General features: G+C 43.4%; 2 protein-coding genes across 5 annotated transcripts in view; one reads left to right on the forward strand and one right to left on the reverse strand.

Annotated features, from left to right (window-relative positions):
* TSPAN32 (tetraspanin 32) overlaps positions 1-17,558 on the reverse strand; it is a 79,441-nt gene extending 61,883 nt beyond the window's left edge. For 2 of the 4 annotated variants that reach the window (XM_048948666.1, XM_048948662.1), the window contains exons 1-2: positions 17,327-17,420; positions 15,724-15,897 (exon numbers count right to left, since the gene is read on the reverse strand). In XM_048948666.1, coding sequence (XP_048804623.1) covers positions 15,724-15,855 — 132 coding nt within the window. In that variant the 5' untranslated portion in view covers positions 15,856-15,897; positions 17,327-17,420. Of the gene's footprint in view, positions 1-15,723; positions 15,898-17,326; positions 17,421-17,473 lie in introns of those variants that run through there. The other 2 variants (XM_048948664.1, XM_048948663.1) reach the window with 2 other exon arrangements.
* On the forward strand, positions 314-22,938 carry TH (tyrosine hydroxylase). Its single transcript, XM_048948658.1, has 13 exons — positions 314-414; positions 4,425-4,628; positions 8,213-8,387; positions 8,617-8,705; positions 8,906-8,973; positions 10,705-10,755; positions 11,234-11,379; positions 11,725-11,860; positions 11,969-12,038; positions 13,078-13,134; positions 13,687-13,782; positions 13,946-14,079; positions 16,472-22,938. The coding sequence occupies exons 1-13, from the start codon at positions 325-327 to the stop codon at positions 16,629-16,631; spliced, it is 1,476 nt and encodes a 491-aa protein (XP_048804615.1). The 5' UTR covers positions 314-324; the 3' UTR covers positions 16,632-22,938.

Consider the following 22,938-nt stretch of genomic DNA (forward strand, 5'->3'; position numbering starts at 1 on the left):
GAGAATTATAACAAGAAAAAAAGAGAGGGGTGAAAAACAGGGAAGAAATCTTATGGGCACAGGCAAACAAGTGGGGGGAGCAGCAGGTCTGCGAAGGCAGGGTGTCTGCAATCTTTGTGGCGATTAGATTTAATGGGACAGAAACGCTTCTCTCCTTCACGTCCCCTCCTCCTCTCAGCCTGAGGGGGGAAAGGAGGGAGGTGGTGATGGGGGGGTTGCGGCAGGAGGGGAGAAGCTTTGAAAGAATCTTTGACGTCAGCCTCACCCTATAAAAAGCTGGCAAGGAGCTGAAAAGCGGAGAGCAGAGCTCGTGGAAGAGTGACGATGCCAACCCCCAACATCTCCACCTCTGCAGCCAAAGGCTTCCGCAGGGCGGTGTCGGAGCTGGACTCCAAGCAAGCCGAGGCCATCATGGTAAGACAACTCTACTCCACTTCTTCCCTCTCCCCTAAAAAATGCAGCCTCTCCTCCAGCAGTAGGCAGTGGCAGACAGGCATAGAGGGATCAACACTATCCCTAGGGGTGTTCCCCAGCCAGTTCTCTAGACCAGGAGAAGTAAATGACCCCCACACTCACCTGTACACACTGATGTGTGAAATGCAAAGAACTAGGGGGGCAAAAGCTAAAACAAATGCACCCTCATCCCCCCCGCAGCCAAAAGCAACTAAAATAACCCATAGAATTAGGGCAGGAGTAACAAGGCATCTTCAGCATCTAATGCAATTTGAAAAACTTAATACTATATTCATTGCTAGACGTTAAGCTGCAGAGATTTCATCTGTTATAGCACAATGGAAAAGTGTGAATTTCATTTCAGACCACATGCAGGGTGCAGGCAATTCATTCAGTTTGCTGTTGCTCTCTCAGTACATCCTTCCCACATTTCTGCTCCCACTCCTTCATAATTATTTAGGGGCCCGGTTTTTACCTTGAGGAATACTTCTGCACACACTAAAGCCGCAGATATAAGGGAAAGAAGAGAACATTTCCCGCTGGGCTGTCAAGTGCATTTAGAGAAAAAATTCTAATAAATGCTTTGGGTAGGCTGTAGGAATGGAACACTAACCAAATGGGAAGGCGGTCAAGAAAAGGCTAGAGACCACGGGCATGAGACAGCTCTGCAGGTCAAGGAAGTGGCCAGGCTCTGGATGACCCCTGATAGCATGGGAAAGGAACTCTTGGGATACTTAGCAGGAGGAAACGTGGTGGAGGCACCAAAGGTGTTTTGGAGCATGCAGCATGCCAGAAAGCAAGAGAAACAATTAACAAACAAAGAGGTAAGCTCACTTTCAGTAGTAAATGGAAGTCAGGGAAGGCTTTCCTCCTGCACAGGCATTCACACCCTGGCAAAATAATGAACATTTAAGTAGCTCTTCAAAAACAGGGATTTTCCAGACTGCTGTGTTGGATCAGTACTTGAGATGCTGGCTTGTCTGGCCAAGGGGTGAGAGTTTGGTGATTGGGCATGGAGGGATGCTGTGCTGTGTTTGATGGAAAGTGTGGCCTTGGGTGCAAGGGCTGCAGGAATCTGAGTCTTTTGGACATGCTAGCATGGCTGTGGCAGCCTGGAAGAGCAGATATAAAACTTCAGACCACCTCTGTATCCCTTCTTGGAATAGAAATCCACAGAAAAGTGAAAAATAAATAAAAAATAGCTCTCCTACCTCATGTGGGAGATCTCCGCAATCCCTTGGCTTATTTCGCTGGCTTGCACTTAGCGAGAGGCATGACTCTGCATTTGTGTGTGGCAGCACTCAACCCCAGCCCTCATGTTGTTCTAAGGCCATTGGCCACCCAATCCCTACCACCACCACACCAGCAGGTCAGAGGTGTCCCTTCTGAGCTTTGCAATCCCAAGACTCACCCACACCAGAAGGTGTTTCACACACCAGCTGTAACAGCCAGAGATAAACACAGTGGAAAATCCTTCAGGTTGTATATTTAGATTTTCTGCTCACAGTTTTTCTTTGCAAGCTATCTTGTATCTGTAACAGGGATTTGGTTACAGAGCGTTTAATCAGGAGATGGCAGCTGGAAGCCAAACAGCTGGAAGGATTGCCTGGGATTGTTACAAAAAGCGAGCCTAAATGCTTTAATTCAAAGCATCGCGTTTTTAGCAGCTAGGCACACAGAACTGCAGCAATTTCAAAAAAAGAAAAACTAATCCTTTGTACCAGATGAATGACCAAGTCAGACACAGATCCCAGGGAGGTAAAGAAGTGTTCTGCAAAATTAAATTTCTCATTTTAGCTGGATAGGCAGTGAGGGAGTTAGTCCACAGGGAAAGTCAGAAATCCCGTGTAAGAGCATCTTCCAAAGAATAGAAGTCATTTATCACAAGAAATCATTTTGGCTAGTTTATATAGAAAATAGTTCCTAATTTCCAGAAAAAAAAGAGGCAACATCCTGAAGAGCATAAATGGTGAGAAATAGGAGAGATGATGCTGAGAGGAAAAGCATCGATGCAGCAAGCAGGCAGACCACTCCTGATGTTCTCCTAAACAAAAAACTGCCTTGCCCTTTTTCTATGAACTTCGCCACTCCAAGTGTGGATCTAAGCCCCTAGACATGGACCAAACCCCCTGCTTCTGCCTGTTGGCAGCATGGTTATACCATCATAACTCCTCCCAGCGGAAATTTCACTTGATTTATGGGAGTCTGGCTCCCCTCCTTCTGTTCTCTCCATTCCAGAAGAAAATCCCTATTGCACTTTTGCACCTCTGGGCATAATACAATAAAACCACTTTAGCTGAAATGCTTCATACTGCTGAAAAGCACAGACCCTGTTTGCCCTACTTATTGCAGGCACCTGAAAGCAAACACTAGCTTAGCTTTAAACACAGTAGCAATATAAAATACACGCTTAAAGCCAAGCATATGCTTACAAGTTCTTAAAAGTTAAGACCAGAAGGGTATTTATTAGAGGTCTTTTCTCTTTGGGTGCAAATACCACCAAATTAGACAAATGGCAATGCGCGCTTATTTGTTAGATGGTATTTTTTGGTGCCTCTAGGAATAAAGGAGCTGAGGATCAGCAAATATCACTTCAGAGGGGTTTCTTTATTAAAAAAGAGGACAAAGAAGAAGCACATGGGCTAATATCTAGAGATACGGTGTTTTTCAGGGTGCATTTCAAATGTCAGAGGAAGCCATGAAGCTCTGTGCTGCTAAAGCATCCAAGAGGGTTCTCAGAGGAAGCATCACAGCGGGCTTCAAAAATAATAGAGAAAATAGGCTTAGTAGTTGAGCAGGCTGTTTTTCAAAGGGAAATATTCTCCGAAGTTTCAAAGGGTAGGGAAGGCATTGTTTTTTTGGCATCTATTTACCAAATGCCTTCATTAGAATTAGAGGATAAAAAAATACAGCCAGTCCATCTCTGTGAGTGGATGCTGAACTGCCTTATAAGCTATCCCCTTTCAGTGCTGCCTCTGGTTTCTTTCAGCAAGTTCTAAGACTCTGTCATCTGCTTTGAGTGTCTAACACAGAAAATTGGAACCAACTGAACTGCCTCAAAGTGGAAGGCTTATTGCAGAAAGACCAGAAACAAATAAGTTGGCATATGAGCTATTAGTATAACAAAAGCAGCAGCGGTGAAGGAAATGGTTCATAGCTCACTGTAAACATAAAAGAGCCACTTAACATGGCTCCAGGCACAGAGGTGCAGCAGTTTAGCTGTAATTCCAAGTAACTGTAGGGCTTAGCTGGGACAAAACAAACCACCAGAGAAATGGGAGGACTTTTCAGGTATGCATGGATGCAACTCCAATTATAAATCAGTGGGCAAGCATCCACTTAAATCAGAAGAAAATATGTGGGAAGAAGAATATATGTGGGATATGTTTTTACTCTTTCAATGTGGCTGGGGACATACAGGGCTGTGAAGAGAATGCGAGAGCATGTGGTGTGCTTAGGCTGGTGGTCGCACTGGGCCTGGGAGCAGATTGGCTACTATACTAATACACCTGTAAACAGTTCATATTTCCTGGCCAGGGCACAGCTGCAGGCTTCAGCTGTACCTCATAGCATGTCTTTTTGTCTTTTTCTTAAATGATTCTGTGTTTACCTAGCACGTCTCCCCTGCAGTTTATGAGACTCCTTAAAACTGTGCAAGATTATTCTTCAAAAACTGAGAATCAGACACATATACATATATATATTGCTGGGGAAGGTGTGGGAGAAAAGCCCACTTCAGTTGTACTATAAGCATATTTAGCTTTTTCCCAAAAGGTCACATTTCTGAAAGTTCAGTTCTAAAGCCTTAGTTCTCAATACTTTCCTTTGCAAAGCTGAGCAGCAAGTCAGCCCAGCCTTTCCAATCTTCCTCTGATGAGGCACTCCAGTCACACCTCATGCAGTACCAGAGTTGCTTCTGCTCCCCACTACCGCTCCATAAAAATTGTTACTTATTTCTATTCTGCATTCAGTCTCCGCGGTTCATTGGTAGACGTCAAAGCCTCATTGAAGATGCCAGGAAGGAACGAGAGGCTGCAGCTGCAGCCACTGATGCAGCAGAGTCCACAGAGACAATTGTTTTTGAGGAGAAGGATGGAAGAGCCATGCTGAACCTGTTCTTCATGCTCAAGGGTGCCAAGACTTCTCCGCTCTCGCGAGCACTTAAGGTGTTTGAGGTGAGTCTCTAACCTGCTTCTGGACTCAAGGAACACTATGCTTCTCATGGTGGTTTGATGAGAAATATCCCCTGAATCTATCAAGGAAGATTCAAACTAGTTCTCACTACTGCAAGTTAAGAGTTAACTGTCTGCATGATCTCCCAAAGTCGTGCTTTGCTCATGCCCTAACATGCCCACACTAGGAATGTGCTTTTATAACACTCTGGGCTCGACTTTGCTTAATTACTGAAGTCAGCCACACAATTTCACACCCACAATACACACCCATATTATTTGTAGCATACTCTGACAGCACCCTCTACTGCTCAGCACTATGTGCACTGGGCTCTGATCAAACATTCACAACACACCACGTGCTCTACACAGCTACAGAACAAATTCCCTTTCCTCAGTACTGATCAGCTACTGGGTCAAGGCTTTGGTAATGTAAGAATTGAGTGTTAAAGGTTGTGTTGGTTCCTCCACAGAGGTGCATCCTATAAATAGCTTTAAAACTGATGAAAACTCATATCTGATTGCACTTTTGTCCTCTAGCCAGCAATATAATCTTCTATTATCTAGGATCTCTGTACCATGAATGGAAAGATTGAGATAAGTACTGGCTATTTAAACAATAATCAAAACATGACAACTTGCATTTATATAGCTCATTCTCATCCAGAAGGATTTGAAAGTGTTTTGCAAACTGGGGATCTGTGCAATGTTTTATCTATAGTAGTTTAATCTCATTAACTTCAGCAGCAAGAGGACAATTTGTTCCTATTCATCAGCCACATGGATTATAAGGGACCTACAGAGGTTTCTAGTTCAACCTTCTGCTCATAGCAGGTCTAGTTGCAGTGTGTTATTCATGGCCATATTTGTAAAGTAGAGATTCTACAGTCTCCTTGGACTATTTGTTTAGTGTTTTACTGCCTGCATGGTAAAGAAAAAAGTTTTTTTTTTTTTAAATGTCCTTGCTTCCAGTTTGTGTCCGTTGCCTCTTGTCTTACTGCTATGCACTTTAAGATGAGCTTGGCTCTGTCTTTACACCCTCCCACCAGGTACCAGGTTAAAGCAATCTGATTTCCCCTGCACCTTCACCTCTTAAGGCTGAGCAAATCCAATTCCCTCTTTCTTTCCTCATATAACATGCTCCAGCCACCTGTTCACCTTGCCAGCCATCCACTATACCTACTACAGTTTATCAGTATCTTTCTTCTATGGGACACAGCACACCACATATGGTCTTCTTCATCAGTGATACAGAGGAGGAATCACTTCCCTTGACCTGTTGTCTACGTGCTTGTAATTACTAGTTAGTATGTGAGTTCACTGTCATAAGAGCATGATGCTTGCTCATATATTAATATTCTCTATTACTACACAAAACTCTTTTCCCTATAAAACTAGACCCCTTGTGGGGTAAACCAGATTATCAGCAACACTATATCACAAAACTGTTACCTAACAGCCATAAACGTAAAAACAAAAACAAAAACAAAAAAACCCCAAGCAAACAAACAAACCAAAAAACAAAACCTGTTTTTTGGGGGATAAGCAATTTCCTGAAATTAGAAGGCATTATAGCTACAGCCCATGCAGCATCATGTCTGACAATCTTCTGAAAAGTGTTTCAGATTTCTAATACTTAAAAAACATCTCACATTTTCTCTAAAATAATGGTTGTAAGAAAAAACAGTTTCTGGGCAACATTTTGTTCTTATTTCAAAAGAATCCGTCAAACACACGTGTCAAGCAGAAATGTAATACTTTTCTAACAATAGGATATTGTAGACATAGTACATTTCATGTCACCATGATCGTGTCTCCTTCCTAAGAGAAGCACAATGCTGCCAGGAAAGTAAAATAAATAAAAAAATAAAAAACCCACCAGCGTAACATTTCAAATGCAACACACGGCTTAGCAGGTATGAAGCATGGAGGTGTAGACTCTTGTACTTGGCAGACTGTATGTTACAGCACATTTTAGGTCTACAATTTAAATAGCTTTTAAACATCAAGGAAGAGACAGGGGCAGCTTACATCCAAGTATTATTTGTTTCTTTCTGGAGAAAATTACTTGCAGCAAGATCTGCTTTGGAGAAGAAAAAAAAAAAGAAAAAAAAAAAAAAAGCCCTTCGATCTTGTCACAGAGAGAGCTTTCAAGATAATAAAAAGACAAACATGTCAAGCCACAACAGAGAAAGATTCATTTCCCAGATCCCTCTGGCAATGCAGGTACAAGATATGAAAGCAGACGGGCATAATGACATTTGCCTCATCATAAACCAGGCTGCAGGGAAGCTGGTTTCACTCTGCTGTATGTGTTACATGCAGTCAAAGCATAGGTAATGCAATCACAGCTGTCAGATTAATGCAAAGGTATTGATTGTTGAGGGGACAATGTAATATTGAAGTTGGTAGGTACATTCAAAAACACAGTCCTAAATTTAATTTACCTGTGGCATCGCATCTGTTCCTTCTCATCTGCCTCTGATTAACAAAAGAAATAATGCTCTTTCTTCTACCAAAGATATCTCAGAGACATTGGAAAGGTTGTGTCATTGTCCATGGACTCGTGCTCGTACTCCAGATTTTCACAGAGATAAAGAAAGCATCCAAAATTCTACCAGGACCTTTCGGAGGACTTGGGACTCTGTTCTGTCCACTTCTTATTTTTGTGTGAATTCAGTTCTAATGATGAACCCCAAGTAACTACCAGAGTCTGAGCAGAATTTAGCAACCTGCTGGATGTAGACAGAACAAACGTTCTTCTTAAACCTCTTCCTCGACTCCTAAAGAACCCTCACAAAACAAGCAAAACAAACAAAAAAAAAAACTGAGGAAAATGATGGGGTGCAAGTCTTATAGGAGCATTTATGTCAGTCACTGTTGACAAGGGTGAGGCTAGACTCTTCAAATGACATTAAGTAGCAATAAGGTGGCTGTTAAATCACTGTCACGAGTCCCTCAGGAAAGTTATCAAACGTATGAAATGGGGGTGAGATCCTGTTTCTCAGACGAAAAACTAGACAACCCACCTATTCACATTTTTCCAATGGCTGGCTTAAACACAAATTAAAACATCTACAGATTTCTTTCAGCTGTAAATCAGCAACTGAACGATCGCTTCAGATTTTATGCTCAAGTGTGTGTGTATTCGTCTGCGACTGGGCGTGTAGTGGGTGAGTTAAACCTCTGCTTTTCTACGGGTATCAAACACTTGTGATGGCAGGCAAGGGAGACTCGCCTACACTCCCGGAGACAGCGGTCCCGCACGTTCAGCACCACGGCCAGCACCGCCCGCCGGCTCCCTGGTTGCTCCTTACCCCCCTTCGTCACTACCAAAAATCCACTAATTAAAGGGAAAAGGGGACCATAGGAAGCTGCTTTCTACCCTAGCGACTTCCCCTCTCAGAAGCAAAACCTCGGTAACGGATAAGCAAGTTTACCTCAGTCAAAATAATTTTCAGTGCAGCAGCAGGGACCTCCCCACAAATGTCCGTATGTGTACATCTTTGGAAAGCATCAGTTTTTTCTCAAGTGTTACAGTCTTTCAGTGTTTAATGCTTTTGTTCTTCTTTCCCATGTTCTACAAGACATTTGAAGCTAAAATCCACCACTTGGAGACAAGACTCAGCCGAAAGCCCCGTGAAGGCACTGCTGAACTGGAGTATTTTGTGCGCTGTGAAGTGCACAGCTCTGACCTTAATACTTTCATTAGCTCCATCAAGAGGGTAGCAGAAGATGTGAGGACCACTAAGGAAGACAAATGTAAGAAAAATATAAAAATTATTAGATTATTTTTATTTTTATTTATTTTTTGTGGTATGGTTGAAACAGAAACAGGGCAAAGATTTCAATATTATCAGAAAAGAAATGATATGCCGAATGCGACCAAGGGAAGAATGCCTCAGGATCACCTCCTTGCACATTTCTCCACAAAGTCTCACATTCATCCTTTGCTTCCACAGACAGCTTCTGTTTTTCTCTCTCCCCACAGTTCACTGGTTTCCCAGAAAAATATGTGAATTGGACAAGTGCCACCATTTGGTCACCAAGTTTGACCCTGACTTGGACTTGGATCACCCGGTGAGTGTATGGGTACATATCTGCATCTGAGCCCTGAGCCAGATCTCAGAAATAAGGAGCTAGAGAACAGCTACTCATGCAGCTGGTCAGGGAATTGTACCAGAACCACCAGTTGCTCCAGACAGCAACGAATTTTATCAGGTTAGAAATTTAGTAACTGATTTAAAGCATTGTGTTTATGTTCCTATTGTTCATCCTAGGGCTACTCTGACCAGGTGTATCGCCAGAGGAGGAAATCAATAGCAGAAATTGCTTTTCACTATAAGCAGTAAGTATTGTCCCTCACATTCATGCAGGAGTAATACCATGTCAAGACAGCCTATTGAAAAGTAATTAATGCTACATGCATTATATCTTTTTTGTGTTTTCTCCCATTTAGCCTTTCCACTTCCTTTTGTGTGCTTCTTCTCTCCATGCATTCCAGTTCCATCCCTAATTTAAAAATATCTGTGGTCATTTATTCATATACTGACACAGTCAGAATAAACTTGCTGCATAACAAAAGCTGTGTATAATTCCACCAGATCTCCAACTTAACTATGAACTGTTGCAACTCTTTTAGAATGACATCTAGTCTCAACTTCAAAGTTTCGTATACTGAAAAAAATCATCACGTCTGGAAAACTTATTCCAATGGTTCATTATACTGACTGAAAAGGATGTTTAATTTCAAAATAGAACATCAGTAGATTTAGCTTCTACCCAGTGCATCATACACATCTTTCATAGAGCTCTATCACTTTTTCCACCCCATTATGGCATTTATAGACTCCTAACTCTTTCTGATAAATTAAATAGATTCCTGTAATGGTCTCATAATTGTCTTATATAGAATTAAGACTATCTCTTGTACTGCTATTTAATACTCTCATTCTGATGTAAGCAGCGATAGCACTAAATCTCTTCACAACATCAATCAAAGCTCCAGTGTTCAGTTGGGTTAGTAAAAAACACTCCCTAGATCCTATTCAGTAACACTGCCTTCCACCACAGTGCCTCTTTTAGCAGCACTTAAATGTAGATTCCTTTAGTGAGCCATGCTGAAAGCAAGCTATGGATATTATCTGGATCACCTTCTTGAGCTATCTGCACACTTGATGTGATCCAACCATGGCTTACTGACTGCTCTGTTAAATTACATGTTTGATGCACATTCAAAGCTTGGAATATATACAATGATAGGTGTGGTGGTTTTTTTTTGTTTGTTTGTTTTTGGTTTTTTTTTGCACTGATATTAAATGCATAGGAAATAAGTGAGCCAGCAAGAGAGTCCTAAGGGACTGAGTATAAATACTCTACGAAGATGATGCACCCATTTAGGATGCTTTTTCTTGCCTATCAGGTTAGCATTCATAGGCTGCTGTGTAACATCCCTTCAGGCTCTTAATGGAACAGGAACTATGCTTTATCACTGTAATATATGAATACCTCATTCATTCAAAAATACAGAGCATAAAGATTTAGAAAATATAATTATGATGCAGAAAAGGCAAGAGCACCAGCCTTCTTCAGTTCCCACTTATAATAAACAATGTCTTTTCTTGCAGTCCTTAGTCTCATGGACAATACTGTCGTCCCCCCCTGCAGTTCAAATGTGTTTAGTTGTCTTTATTATCTACTTTTATTTCCCAGCCATTGATTCATTCTAATAATCATCAGCTCCCTGCAGCTTAGGCACATGAAATTAATTTATTCTCACAAAAGGCTTCCCATTTTTTCAGTGAAAACTGTATTGACTGGAAATACTAAGCCTGCTAAGCTTCTGCTCATCTTTTGCTTATTTATAACTTCCAGTGAGATTAATGCTTTTCTGTCTCCATTACTGCACCTGTGCAAATGACCTAGTATCAAAAGTTTGTCTTTCCTGCCACCTTGTTTATTTTAAAGAAGAAGCTTGATCACCATCATACAGAGCTTCTCCAAAGGGCTTCCTTCTCAACAGGGAGAGGAGCTTGGCTTGTGCTCTTCTACTGTCAGTAACAGTGCATTTGCCTTGCAGGGGAGATCCAATCCCCCATGTGGAGTACACAGCAGAGGAGACTGCTACCTGGTGAGTGCTGATATAATTCATAACTCATGGCTCCAGCACTAGAAACTGGGAATTAAAACCTGGATTGTTGTAGTGATTTGCAAAAAGACCCCTAAGAGCTTCCTTCAAGAGAGCTTCCCCAGAGAGGAAGTTATGTCAGTCACGGGCTACTACTGAGAACTCTGACTCTTAAACAAGGTCACATTTTGTTTATATTGACCATCTATAATGCAGCTCCAGGAATGATGTACAGGGAATATTTTAATTCCAGTTAATGCTTTTAATACCATCTTCTGACCTTGAAGGTCAGCATAGATTTGACTGGTGCTTCATGCTCCTCCAAATATGTACATTTGTGTACTCCTATAAGCATGCAAAGAGGCAGACTTAGTCCTGCAGAAAGCACAGAACAAGAAATCTAGAAGCATGAGAACCTGGTAGTGCGCATCCAGAGGAACAAGTGGGCAGGTCATTGACTGTGTCATTTCTTGCCCTGAAGGAAGGAGGTATACAGCACTCTGAAGAGCCTGTATCCAACCCATGCCTGCAAGGAGTACTTAGAAGCTTTTAATCTACTGGAGAAATTCTGTGGCTACAATGAGAACAACATCCCTCAACTGGAGGAGGTCTCCCGCTTCCTGAAAGGTGAGTACAAGCTCCTCATGGAGCAGAGAAAAGCCCAGGGGACCTGGATCTGTGGCAGCCAGGGCTCCAGCACAGCAGTGGCAGCTGCAATGGGAAAAATCTAAGCATGGAGGAGAGGTGGTTGAAGCCACAACTAGACAGGGTTAGTTCATTGGAAAGTCAAGACCATCATCAACCCACTGAACAACTAATGAACTCCCTAGTAGAAGCAGGAACATTGGTTTTGGCAGCAAAGGAGCTGTTTGTCTTCCAGCACTGAATATTTTTCTTTAGGTGCTGGAACCATAGGACAGCAGCACAATCTGTGATCTGCCCCCTCACACAAAGCCTTATGCTCTGTTTCAGAGAGGACTGGCTTTCAGCTCCGGCCTGTGGCTGGCCTGCTGTCTGCACGTGACTTCCTTGCCAGCCTGGCCTTCCGTGTGTTCCAGTGCACACAGTATATCCGCCACGCATCTTCACCCATGCATTCCCCTGAGCCGTGAGTACTGCTGGCCCTGGCAGCCAGCAAGGAACATTTGGCTTTTTCCCTAATGGGCAAGCTATCTGCTGCTGACTGCATTTTCCTCCTTCCCCTGGACAATGGCAGGGACTGCTGTCATGAGCTACTGGGGCACGTCCCAATGCTGGCTGACAAGACATTTGCCCAGTTCTCCCAGGTAAGGTAGTTTTCTGCTGCTTCTCCCCAAGAGTGTAAGGGAGTAGGTGAGATCCCAAACAGGCCTGATTGTCACTCACACTCCTGGCAAGGATGCTGCCTGGAGGAGATTTTCTCCTCTCCACCCTTTTCTCTTGGGTTTTCATTACACCACACCAGCAGTCGAGCATTGCTTTGCTCTAAGGGGTTTCTACAGGACATGACAGCATACTCCAAATCAATTGCTATAGCAATAGCACACTCAGCACTTATTTGTGAAGATGTCTGCTAGGGACAGATTTGCAATATATATGCACATCTGGGTTTGGTACTTTTTCCTTCAACATGTGACATGACTGCCTCAGCTCCAACTTTGGCTGATGCCTGTTTGCTTTCAGCCTTGCCTTTTCTTACCAATCTTACACCCTTCTTCTACACTATATACTGAAGAATACTTAATAGCCATTTAATCTGAGTGCAACTAAGCAACAAAAAAGGCTTGGCAGCTCAGGTAGACTATCTCTGTTGTTTTCAGGCAATAACAACAGAGAAATCTGTGCGTAAGGGCCTTGCTAATTGTCTTTAAGAAGTCAGCAAGAAAGAGGTGGGTTTAAGGAAAAGGTGATCATGAATAGTTTGGTGGTGATGAAGGAAAGGGAGATCCCCAATAATGGGGAGAATATGGGAGTACCAGCCTGAAGGTGCAATGGGGCAGCTGGAGAATTACCACAGCAGGAGCCACCAGGCAGGGGACGGGGAGGAAGAGATCAAGAAGGGATGTGCAAAATAAACATTTCAAACAAGTTGTTCCGATAGAAACACTGGCTAATGTGAATTCCCAGACACCAGCTACAGAGGAGGTTATGAGATAGACAGAAATTCCCAAAGCGACATCTTGATATTTCCTTTACTCTCATTATCCACAAGAAAGATGCACTATGAGTTTTCAGAAGTACTAAGTGGATGCTTGTACTCTGTGAGAACTGAATAACTGACAAGCTCCTACATGCTTAAGTAGATCTTGCTGCAAATCTATCCTGACATCACTCTTATATTCCCAGGACATTGGGCTTGCATCTCTGGGAGCAACTGATGAAGAAATTGAGAAATTGGCTACAGTAAGTTTTTCCATCAGCCCCAGAGGAACCCCAGTTCCTCTACTAGAATGGTTGTGGTGCTAGAATTGCAGCCTGGTACCCCTGCATTTGCAGGTTTAGTGTCCCTAAACAAGCTGCCCCCTGATGAACACACAGAACAGAGATTAGATGAACAGCAGAGCTCACTTGCACATTAACCCAATTTTCAGAGGCACCAGAGTATCCACAAGCATCATATTTCTAACAGCATTGCTGAGATTCTTTGGTACAGGATTAAATTACATTCACTTCCTCTGGCTCTACCTCAGCAAGGTGACTGGCCTGCTCCAAGGGCACCCATCATTGCATGTGGACAGGGGCACAGTTTGTCCCAGCATGGCAGAGGTTTAGTTTAACACTCTGCTCTGGCAGGGCTGGCTGCAGGGGAAGGAGGCAGAGGATTATCCTTCATGCAATTTGGTGTCCATGCCAGGCACACATTCATTCAAATATCTCCAAACCCTCAGCATAGTGCATGGACAAGGAAATGAAGAAGAGTTGTGTCCACCATTTGTTTTTCTTTTCTTTCTACAGCTTTATTGGTTTACAGTGGAGTTTGGACTCTGCAGACAGAATGGAATAGTCAAAGCCTATGGGGCAGGTCTCCTGTCTTCCTATGGGGAGCTCATTGTAAGTCCCAGCACAAATTACCACTGTGCTCTACACTCTTTACTACAAAACCCCTCTTCCTCTGAGCAGCTGCAATGTCTTTTGCTGATCTATTCTCCATTTCTAGCATGTTTTCTCTGGGTTCTTTGATTTTACGCTGAAACTTTTCCCACTGTGTCCATAGCACTCCTTGTCAGATGAACCAGAGGTACGGGACTTTGATCCTGACGCTGCTGCTGTTCAGCCCTACCAGGACCAGAACTACCAGCCTGTGTATTTTGTGTCTGAGAGCTTCAGCGATGCCAAAAACAAGCTGAGGTAGGACTGGGCACTAAGGGAGACCCAAACAAAGGAACACAAAGCTATATTATTTTAAAACAAGGCTTGGTACCAGTATATAATCTCAGAAGAGATTTGGAAAGAGTTCAGTTAGTCTTGCAAAAATTCAGGCCTAAATAAACATTCACCCAGTTTTTACATGGAGTGAAGTAATTTATCAGTTCCTACAGTCCCAGCTTCTCTCTGATTGGGACACTAACTATCCAACAAAAGGTGGGCTGGAGGGTTTGGACCAGAGAAAGAAGCACTCATTGAGGCAAGGCTGAGAGTTAAAGAGACAAATCTGGCACAACTCCCTAATTCTCAAAAGGAGATACAGATCATCTCCAGCTCCCAGCAACATAGTTGAGAGCTGGTGGGAAGTCCAGAACACAGAGGCTCAGAGAACTCATCACAACTTCCTCTGCTTCCTTGCCACAGAAAAGCCAGGTCTGGCACCAGCCAACCAACACAGCATCTCCCACCAGCACATGCCCCTCCAGAACACATCAGTTGTGTCATATAAAAGATTTAGGAGAGACACGAAGAGCTGCTCAAAATGTTTCTGATCTCTGAATTTAAGAGGCAGAAAAGGTTTTTGTCTTTCAGAGTAACACCTCTTTCAACTAGCAAAAATCTCAGCCATTCTTTGTAGCTTGGACACAAGGCAAAACAATTGCATGACATGGATCCATTGGAAAAAGGGAATTTTTCTTCCTGTAGCATGGTTAACAGATCCCATGCATTATCTCACTAGTATAAACTTGGTTTCCACATCACATGCAACTGCAAACGTGTTGAGACTGCTGGGGTAGCTCTGTGCACAGATGTCAGTTTAGAACAACATCTTGGCCAAAGTCAGAGTGATTTACAGGAGGAAAACTCAGTCCTGTCCTTTAGTTGCAAGAAGAAACTTTTGTGTATATCATTTTGTCCTGGCATAGAGAGGGTGCATGTTGAGACAAAGCATCACACAGCATGGATGACTTTGCAGATCCCACAAATGAGATATTTCACACAAATAACACGGCAAGTTCTGTCATATTTCAACTTCTGCTTTTATGGCACTCACTTGCACCACTCATATAACCCAGGGTCCAGATGCTCAAAAGCAAGCACCTAGGAAACCCTTCCTCTCACACACAGTCTGGAAAAAAAAAAAAAAGTACTCAGCTTTTTGGCTCATGGGTTATTTCATTGCATTTAAAGAGGGGGAAAATACACTACTTATTCAAACTTAGGCTAGAAAATGTTGACAGTGGCCGGCACTTAAAAAAAAAAAATCCTCCACCAGCTTGCAGCTTTGGTTTAGTGACCCCTGGTCTTCTCTGTAGCCAGTGATGTTTTTCTCACAAATCCTGGTAATCAGACTTCCTACAGCGCTCAGAATCAGCCCAGGACATATTAAAGGGAGCGATGCACTTCCCATTCCGTGCAGACCTACGATAGCCACAAGAGGGTACCCTAAGCTAAGCAATTCAGGAGCAGAAGGGTAAAGCCTTAGTAATGAGCACGCTTGCCCCAGTACTTGTTTCTCCCTTCATCATCACAGGTCTTTTCAGTCTGAGATTTTAGCCGTAAGTACACAAACATAGATTCCCAACTCAATATTAAGCGTCAAGAAAGAAAAATCCACAAACCTACCTTGTCAATTGTACAGACGTAAGCCTTGAAGCTGAATATGAGAAACCTTCCTCTTGCTGTGTTCACCATGACCTCCACGAACACTTGGCCAGGTAAACCTGGTAACAAAGCCTTGTTCTTGAGATGTGCCATGAGAAATCAGGGTTGTCACTCAGGTTCAGGCTTCAGTTGGCCCTGGGTGTGAAATAGTGTAGCATTACTCAGCACAGCCTGGTGATGCTATTCCCATCTCTGTGCACAGGTCTGACCTGCTGCCTCTCAGTCCTATCTTAACATGGCCTGCAGCTAGTCATCTCCTCACCAAGCAGAGATTAGTAAACAAGTGAATGACAGAAAGGATTTAGGAATGTAATACTACAATGCCAGAGGTTTTCCCTGCAATTAGTGTCTAAATCTCTTTGGTATTTTTGAAAGAAAAAGAAAAGCAATTTGAGTAGAAAGTGTCTGGAGATAGCCATAGGGTGGCAAGTTCAGTGTACTCTTCAGTTTGGTGCAAGTCCATGTTTTCAGCCCCAAGAAACTTGCTGTCAAACTCAGTGTCCTCCTTACTGAATGGAGTGATCTCAGGCATCTCTACAGCCCTGTAAAGGTGGGAAGGTGAGAAACCAAATCTTCTGTGTTAAGTTGAATGTTCTAAGAGAGGCATTTGCCAGTTGTGATCTGGGTGAACGGCTATGGGGAGGAGGAGGCCAGGAGCTGGGCTGAGGACCTGTTTCTTGTACTAAGACCTTGTATTCTTCCCTTACAGGAACTATGCAGCACATATCAAGCGGCCCTTCTCAGTGAAATACGAGCCCTACACCCACAGCATCGAACTCCTGGACAGCCCCCAGACCATCTGCCACTCGCTGGAGAGCGTAAGGGACGAGCTTCATTCACTGATTAACGCGCTCAATGTGATCAGTTAATAAGAGAACTGGGCTCCTCCATTCCCCTCTGCCCTCCCCTGTTCCTAGCCCATAACTTTTAACTGTTGTCTCCAAACATTTGCACTGCTGCCCATCCCCATGCTACCCCAACAGTTTGCCACATTGGAATGTAGGGCCAGCTCAGAGGAAGGCAGAGGGACAAACCCAAGGCCTGCTGGCATCCTGGGTGACTTTGCCTTTGATTGCTGGGAGAGCTTTAACACTGTCCAAAGACATGGGTCAGGCTACAAAGTTGAAGTTAAGAGTTGTGCACTAGGTCCCCGGATGCAAGGAAGGGAGAAAAGCTGCTTTACCAAAAGCCAGTTTCATTAAAAGGAAAAGAACAACAAGAAAATAAAAAGCTATTTTTTGCAGTTTGAGAGAATAAGTTAATCTGCCTTTTTAACTTCAAAATAAGTCCCTACAGCAATTCCACAGAGGGCACCCAATCTCCACCACCTCAAGCCTGTTACAGCCCCTTGCACTTAGGAAATTCAGAGCTGCTCAGAGCACTTCTGCTGGAACCAAGATCATGACATTTAAGATTTCAGCTCTCAGCCTCCCCTCAGCTTCTTGCTGACAAGTCCCTGTGCTCACAGCCCCACCATGACAAAAGAAGCATTAGAGCATCCTTGAAGCTCTACACTGATCTAAGCCAGAAGTATCTGCCTAGACATAAAGGAGCCCCAACCTACCTGTACCTTCCTCACCTCAAGCACCACAAAACAATCCCAAACGCAGAGCCTCCAAACCCTCTTTTAAAAGCTCCCACACCTGAGACTTCGGCAGCCCCTTTTGTCATCTACAGCTTCAATTGACTCCTAATGCCTCCCACTTCTCACCTTCCTAGCCACACCTGTGTTGCAGTTTCCCTGATGGGAGTTCATCAACGAGGGACACAGATCACAACCAGCTGTGCTGTTGGTGCTCAGTAACTCAACTACTGCTGCTCACAGCAGATAGCAGCCACAGCTGTTGATGCTCATTTGTGCTGGTGGCCTTGGGCAGCCTTGGTGCTTGAGTTTATCGATTCTGGCACTTAAATCCCATGGCAGAATTTCACACGCTTTCAATCCTCCAGCATTGCACAAATACAGCATCACTTTGTTTTTACATAGCCTAATATCACTGTCACCTGATGTAGCTCAGATGCATGACTAATGCTATTGCTGTTGACTTCTGAGGAAAGTAGCCTACAATTAAGATGCTCAAGTCTGGTTTCATCTAGCTTTCGCTGTTGATACAAATCACTTGCTCTGGCTCAAAGCTCTCAATTTTCCTCCCCCTGTTTCTGCCCTTCTTATCTTCTTGCCAGCTGTCTCACAACTGAGCAGTTTGCTTAGAAGTGTGGCCCAAGGTTATGCAGCTGGGCAGTATCAGAGCTGGGCTTGGGATGCACAGAGGCAGCACAACAGTTAGGGGGGTAGCAGGTTGGAGAAGTATGAGTAGTTCTTTGCATCATCAGTAGTAATGTTTCTGTATAGACTTCTACCATCCTTATTCTCTGTATATGGATTTTTATCGTTTATTACTGAAAGAAACGTATGGCCTAGCAGTTAATTTCTGCTATTGAGCAGGTGTCCTACAATACTTACAGATGCCATCACCCCTTCAGTGTTACCTCTACTGTCGCTCAGCCATAATAGCTTAGAATTCCATACATATTTCCCATTTCAGATCTCTGCTTAGGTATATTTAACCCTCAATTGTCTCAAATCGTAACTGGCTAGCTGTTGACAGCACACAGTCTCCCATTTGCTTCAAGAATCCTTTCTGCTTCCTCTCTTATTTGACCTCCTCCTAAATTCCTCCTTACTCAGGCATTTGCTCAAAAGAGCATTACAGAAATCAGCAGTTCAGCACTAGGTCTGGCTGCTTCTCCTCCAGTTGGTCCTCCTTGGAGAATTGTTCTGTAAATGAACAAAACTACCTACTTCATTCAGCTGTTGTAATTTTAGAACATTTTTCCAAAGCTTCAGCTATGATTTCCCAATCTGGGTGGATCCAGATCTTTGAGCTACAACTCTCAAGGTTCCCTTAAGAGCTGTAACAATTTTTTATTTGGGATCTTAAGTTATTACTACCGCATTAGGGAGCTGCAGCAAGGTAATCGAGGCTAAAGCAGGCTAAATCGCAGGTTAGATCTATCACTATGAAAAGGACACTGGTTTGGCCTCAAAGCCCATAAAGGTCACCTTGGATTCTCCAAGGCACTTTACAGTCATTTTCTGCCTTGTTAAATGTTTATAATTAATGCAATTTATAAAAAACACAAAGCTATTGATAAGGAGTGAGGAGCCAAGTTAAAAATTCTTGCAAACTGCCGGAGACCTCAACTCCTCTGCTTTGCCTCAGAGTTTGCATCACTGCACCAGGACTCTCAGCTGCTGCTTGCTTGTGGGGCTGTAGTAAAATCTGTTGCCCTACAAAATAGAAAATAAGCAAAGCTCGAGGCATAAACCAGCAATGCTCATATGCAAGCACATAAACAGATCTGCTGCAGCCGCTCACGCCAGCATGAGTGAGTGGTGGTCCCTACTCCTGAAGTGGGACAGTCTCACTGGGCAGGCTGGGCTCTGGATGCTTGTTCCTTTGTATCCAATTTCAGATATATTTGGCCCCCTACTTCACTTTTGCGTCATATTATCACAGAATGGCTTAGGTTGGAAGGGACCTTAAAGCCCACCCAGTTCCAATCCTGTGCCATGGGCAGGGTTGCCAAATACTACATCAGGCTGCTCAGGGTCCCATCCAGCCTGGCTTTGAGCCCCTCCAGGGATGGGGCATCCACAGCCTCTCTGGGCAGCTGGCAGTGCCAGAGCCTCACTGTCCTTTGAGTAAACTGCACACTTCATGCCATTTTTATTGGCTTCATTTGGGGCCAAATATAAATTCCTTGCACTCTTTTTATAGTACCTTGTTCTCTCTCTCTCTCTCTCTCTCTTTTTTTTTTGCTAATGTTATAACAGTCTGAGATGATTTGGTCTCATTCAGCCATGCACAGTATCCATCCCTTCTTCTCTTCTAGTTGATTCCTGGCTGGGGCTGCTGTAAATAAACTCAGAGTCAATTTATATACTTGCTCATTAAATTGTTTCTAAGCATTGCATTCAGCCTTCTTACATGCTTTAGCTTCCTTCACATATATTTTATTCCCACTCTCCCTCTAGGCATGTAAAATAAACATCCAGTTTTCTTTCTGGGTGTCCCATTATCTGCTTACCATCACCCTTCTCTCTATAAGACAACCAGTATTTTACTCTAGTATCAACAAGGTAGCTATCTGTAAAGAGATACTGGATTTATGTCTTTTACTGCTTTCTATGACAGCCTGCGCTTTTGCTCCTTGCCAACATCCTTTCTCTAGTTCCCTCATTCCACTAACAACGCCACCCTCAACTATTTTTCCTCTCTGTACAAGCTTAGCACTCCTATGGGCACACAATAACTTTGTTTTATTGCTGGTTTCCCTTCAAAGAACATCTGCACTTTAACTGATTTCTTCTCTTTGTGCTTAAGAGCAGAGTAGATCAGGGTGCAACCAAAGTATCAACGATGAAAGTGATAAGGACCATCACAGACCAGACCTGGCTTTCTCATGGTCAGGGAAATTTTGGTCTGGATCCTAAAGAAGGGGAACACATACCCTATTGGTATCCATTTTTCTTCACTATTTTTCTGTAACAGTACTGATCCCTCAGAATGATCTCACGCTGAAATTATTACTATCAATCGCTTTCCTTCAAAGGTATGTTCTGTTGTAGGAGCTTTTCAAGCAGCAGCTTCTTTTTCTGTAAGTAAATTGTCATTTCACTCCTTACTTTGCCTCCATTCCTGTTTCTTCTGTAATAGTCATAATGCTTTGATAGTACTAGCTAAGTTACAGATGCGGTGCCACAAGAGATCCAATCCTCCCAGCAGTCTCCAGAGCTCAGTCTGAGCAATGGGAGTCTTTATTTCACAGAAAGTTTAAGCTTCCTCAGATCTATCTTGTTTTGCCAGTTCCAATTCCCCAGCAGTTAACCTGGGATTGCATTAAATGTGCTGTATTCAAATTGACTTTAAATCCCTCTTGATCTATTAATTTTAAAACTCAGATACCTCTTTCTTGTAACTCTTCTTTTGTGATCCCCAGAATATCATCTACACAATATCTTTCTGTGTCCTCCAGAGACCATTATTCAAACACTTTCTGAACAAAAGCGTGTGCAGCAAGGCAGGTGCTTGGCCCTGTGGGATGCAAGTAAATACTGTTTGTCTCTTAATGTGAAAGCAGCTCAATAGATTGGTCCTTCTCTTTCATTTTGTCACATGTTACTCATGGAGTGCATTTGTGCCACTAGTTCTCTTAATTTATCCTCCATCCAAGGAGCCTGACTGCACTGTGGCTGCCAGGAGAGTTGGAGACACCAGTGCTCTGCTGAGATTAGGTAGTAAACACATGGTCCTGCTGATATACGAGCAACTTCTTGTCAGTTCTTTAAAAGCTCCCCATATTCTATAGCATAATGATGAATGTTGACACGTCCCTTTCTTGCCTATCTGCTGTGGCAGTTTGTTCTGCTGTACCTGCCTGTCCCAAGATGGCAGTCATTTTTTGTTGTGGGATATGCTGCTATTCTTAACTTCTTTCTTTTCCCATTGGCTTGCATCATCCCTGAAATCATCTTCCTCAGATGGTTCCCAATCCAGTGCTCTCCATCACTTCCTGCAGATCCAGCAGTTATTTTTAATCTTTACATCCCAATCTGCTTTTGCAAGCATCTAATTTTAGCTTCACATTCACTATGATCAAGTCCCTTTTGCACCCTCCCTTGCTCCAGAGATGTTCACTGCACTATATACATTAATCCCTTATCTCTTGCAGTTTCTGTCTCTTTTTCCAAGCTCATCTGCTTCTCTAATTGCCATTGCATCTCCTTATTGCCTTCTTGGGCCACTAGATGGTATTCCTTTTCTAAAGACAACTTATTTTAAGTCACTTGATAGACTCTTTTTAAAGCACAATTTTAACACTGGAGCACTTGATATCCTGGCGTTGCTTCGTCTCAGCCAACTCAGATTATTGTTACTGCTTCCCATAACAGCCCCCTAACAGAGATGCTGTATACTTGAGTCTCGATCCTCGCTCTCCCATATCGGGGAACATTTGGCTTGTATCACCCATCAGCTTCCTGTGGGCTGAAGCAACACCAGGAGAGGCACTAGCAGCCTGGGCTGTAATCTCTGGTATTGTTGGGATTTCCTGTAGCCCTCCACTATTTCCACTTTTAAGCTTTTCCTGAGTCTTGTCAGAATTTTCCCAAGCTTTCAATTTCATCTTAAGGTATCCCTTACATTTGGTTCATGAGGCTGGTTGGATTTAGAGTTGCTCTGTGAGCGTAATGGAAGCACTGAGGAATGTTGCTCCAAAGGAAGGACAACACCAATGCGTCCCCCAGTCACACTCTCCACCAAAAGATGCTATAACAAAGTTCTTTTTCCTGTCAGCGAAACAAAAGTGTAGGATGATGTGCTCATCGGAGCTAAGCACGAGCTCATGTCCTTTGGGTTGGGTTAGGGGTCATCACAAGTCTTATGAGGGAATTGGGATTGTTTAGCCTGGGGAAGAGGAAGCTTGGGGGAAACTTCCCACAACTTATGTCTCTCTACAGCAACCTGAAAGGAGGTTGTGGCAAGGTGGGGGTCAGCCTCTTCTCCCGAGTAACAGAGATAGGACGAGAGGGAATGGCCTCAAGTAGCACAAAGGGAGGTTTAGGTCACGTATTAGGAAACATTTCTTCTCAGAAAGGGTGGCAAGGCATTGCAACAGGCTGCCAAGGAAGGTGGTGGAGTCACCATCGCTGGAGGTGTCCAAGAACTGTGATGGATGGGGTTATTGGGCATGGCAGTTAGTTGATGGTTGGTCAGGATGATCTTAGAGCTCTTTCCAATGTTTATAATTCTTTGATTCTATGAGAGCCTCTGTGCCATTCCCTTAGACTTCATCAAATGTGGCTGTGAGTTCTATGAAAGGTGACCAGGAGAGAGCTCATGTGATAATACATGAAGCATAGGCTGGGAAGGCAAGGGAGGAAGACAGGGCAAAATCTTTCCTCTGAGCCAGTCCCAACATACCCTGCCAGTGTGTCCCAGTGTGTCCCAGTGCCTTGCTGAGTGGTCTCTGCTACTGTCACTGCTGCTGCTGTGGATGGATCTGCCTTTCTGTTTCTCTGCATAAAGAAATATGAAACAGAATTATTTTTCATTTTGGAATCGTGCTGCTGCTGACATAATATTAAGAATAAAAACTATATTTCTGGTCTAG

The sequence above is a fragment of the Lagopus muta genome, chromosome 6, assembly GCF_023343835.1.
Source record: "Lagopus muta isolate bLagMut1 chromosome 6, bLagMut1 primary, whole genome shotgun sequence".
NCBI classification, from domain to species: domain Eukaryota; kingdom Metazoa; phylum Chordata; class Aves; order Galliformes; family Phasianidae; genus Lagopus; species Lagopus muta.

What these genes read in the sequence shown, in the direction of transcription:
- TH (XM_048948658.1), top strand. Translation starts at nt 325, where the DNA reads ATGCCAACCCCCAACATCTCCACCTCTGCAGCCAAAGGCTTCCGCAGG. An exon ending in AGCAAGCCGAGGCCATCATG is followed by an intron (nt 415 to 4,424) that starts GTAAGACAACTC and finishes TTCTGCATTCAG; the next exon opens with TCTCCGCGGTTCATTGGTAG. An exon ending in CATTTGCCCAGTTCTCCCAG is followed by an intron (nt 12,039 to 13,077) that starts GTAAGGTAGTTT and finishes TTATATTCCCAG; the next exon opens with GACATTGGGCTTGCATCTCT.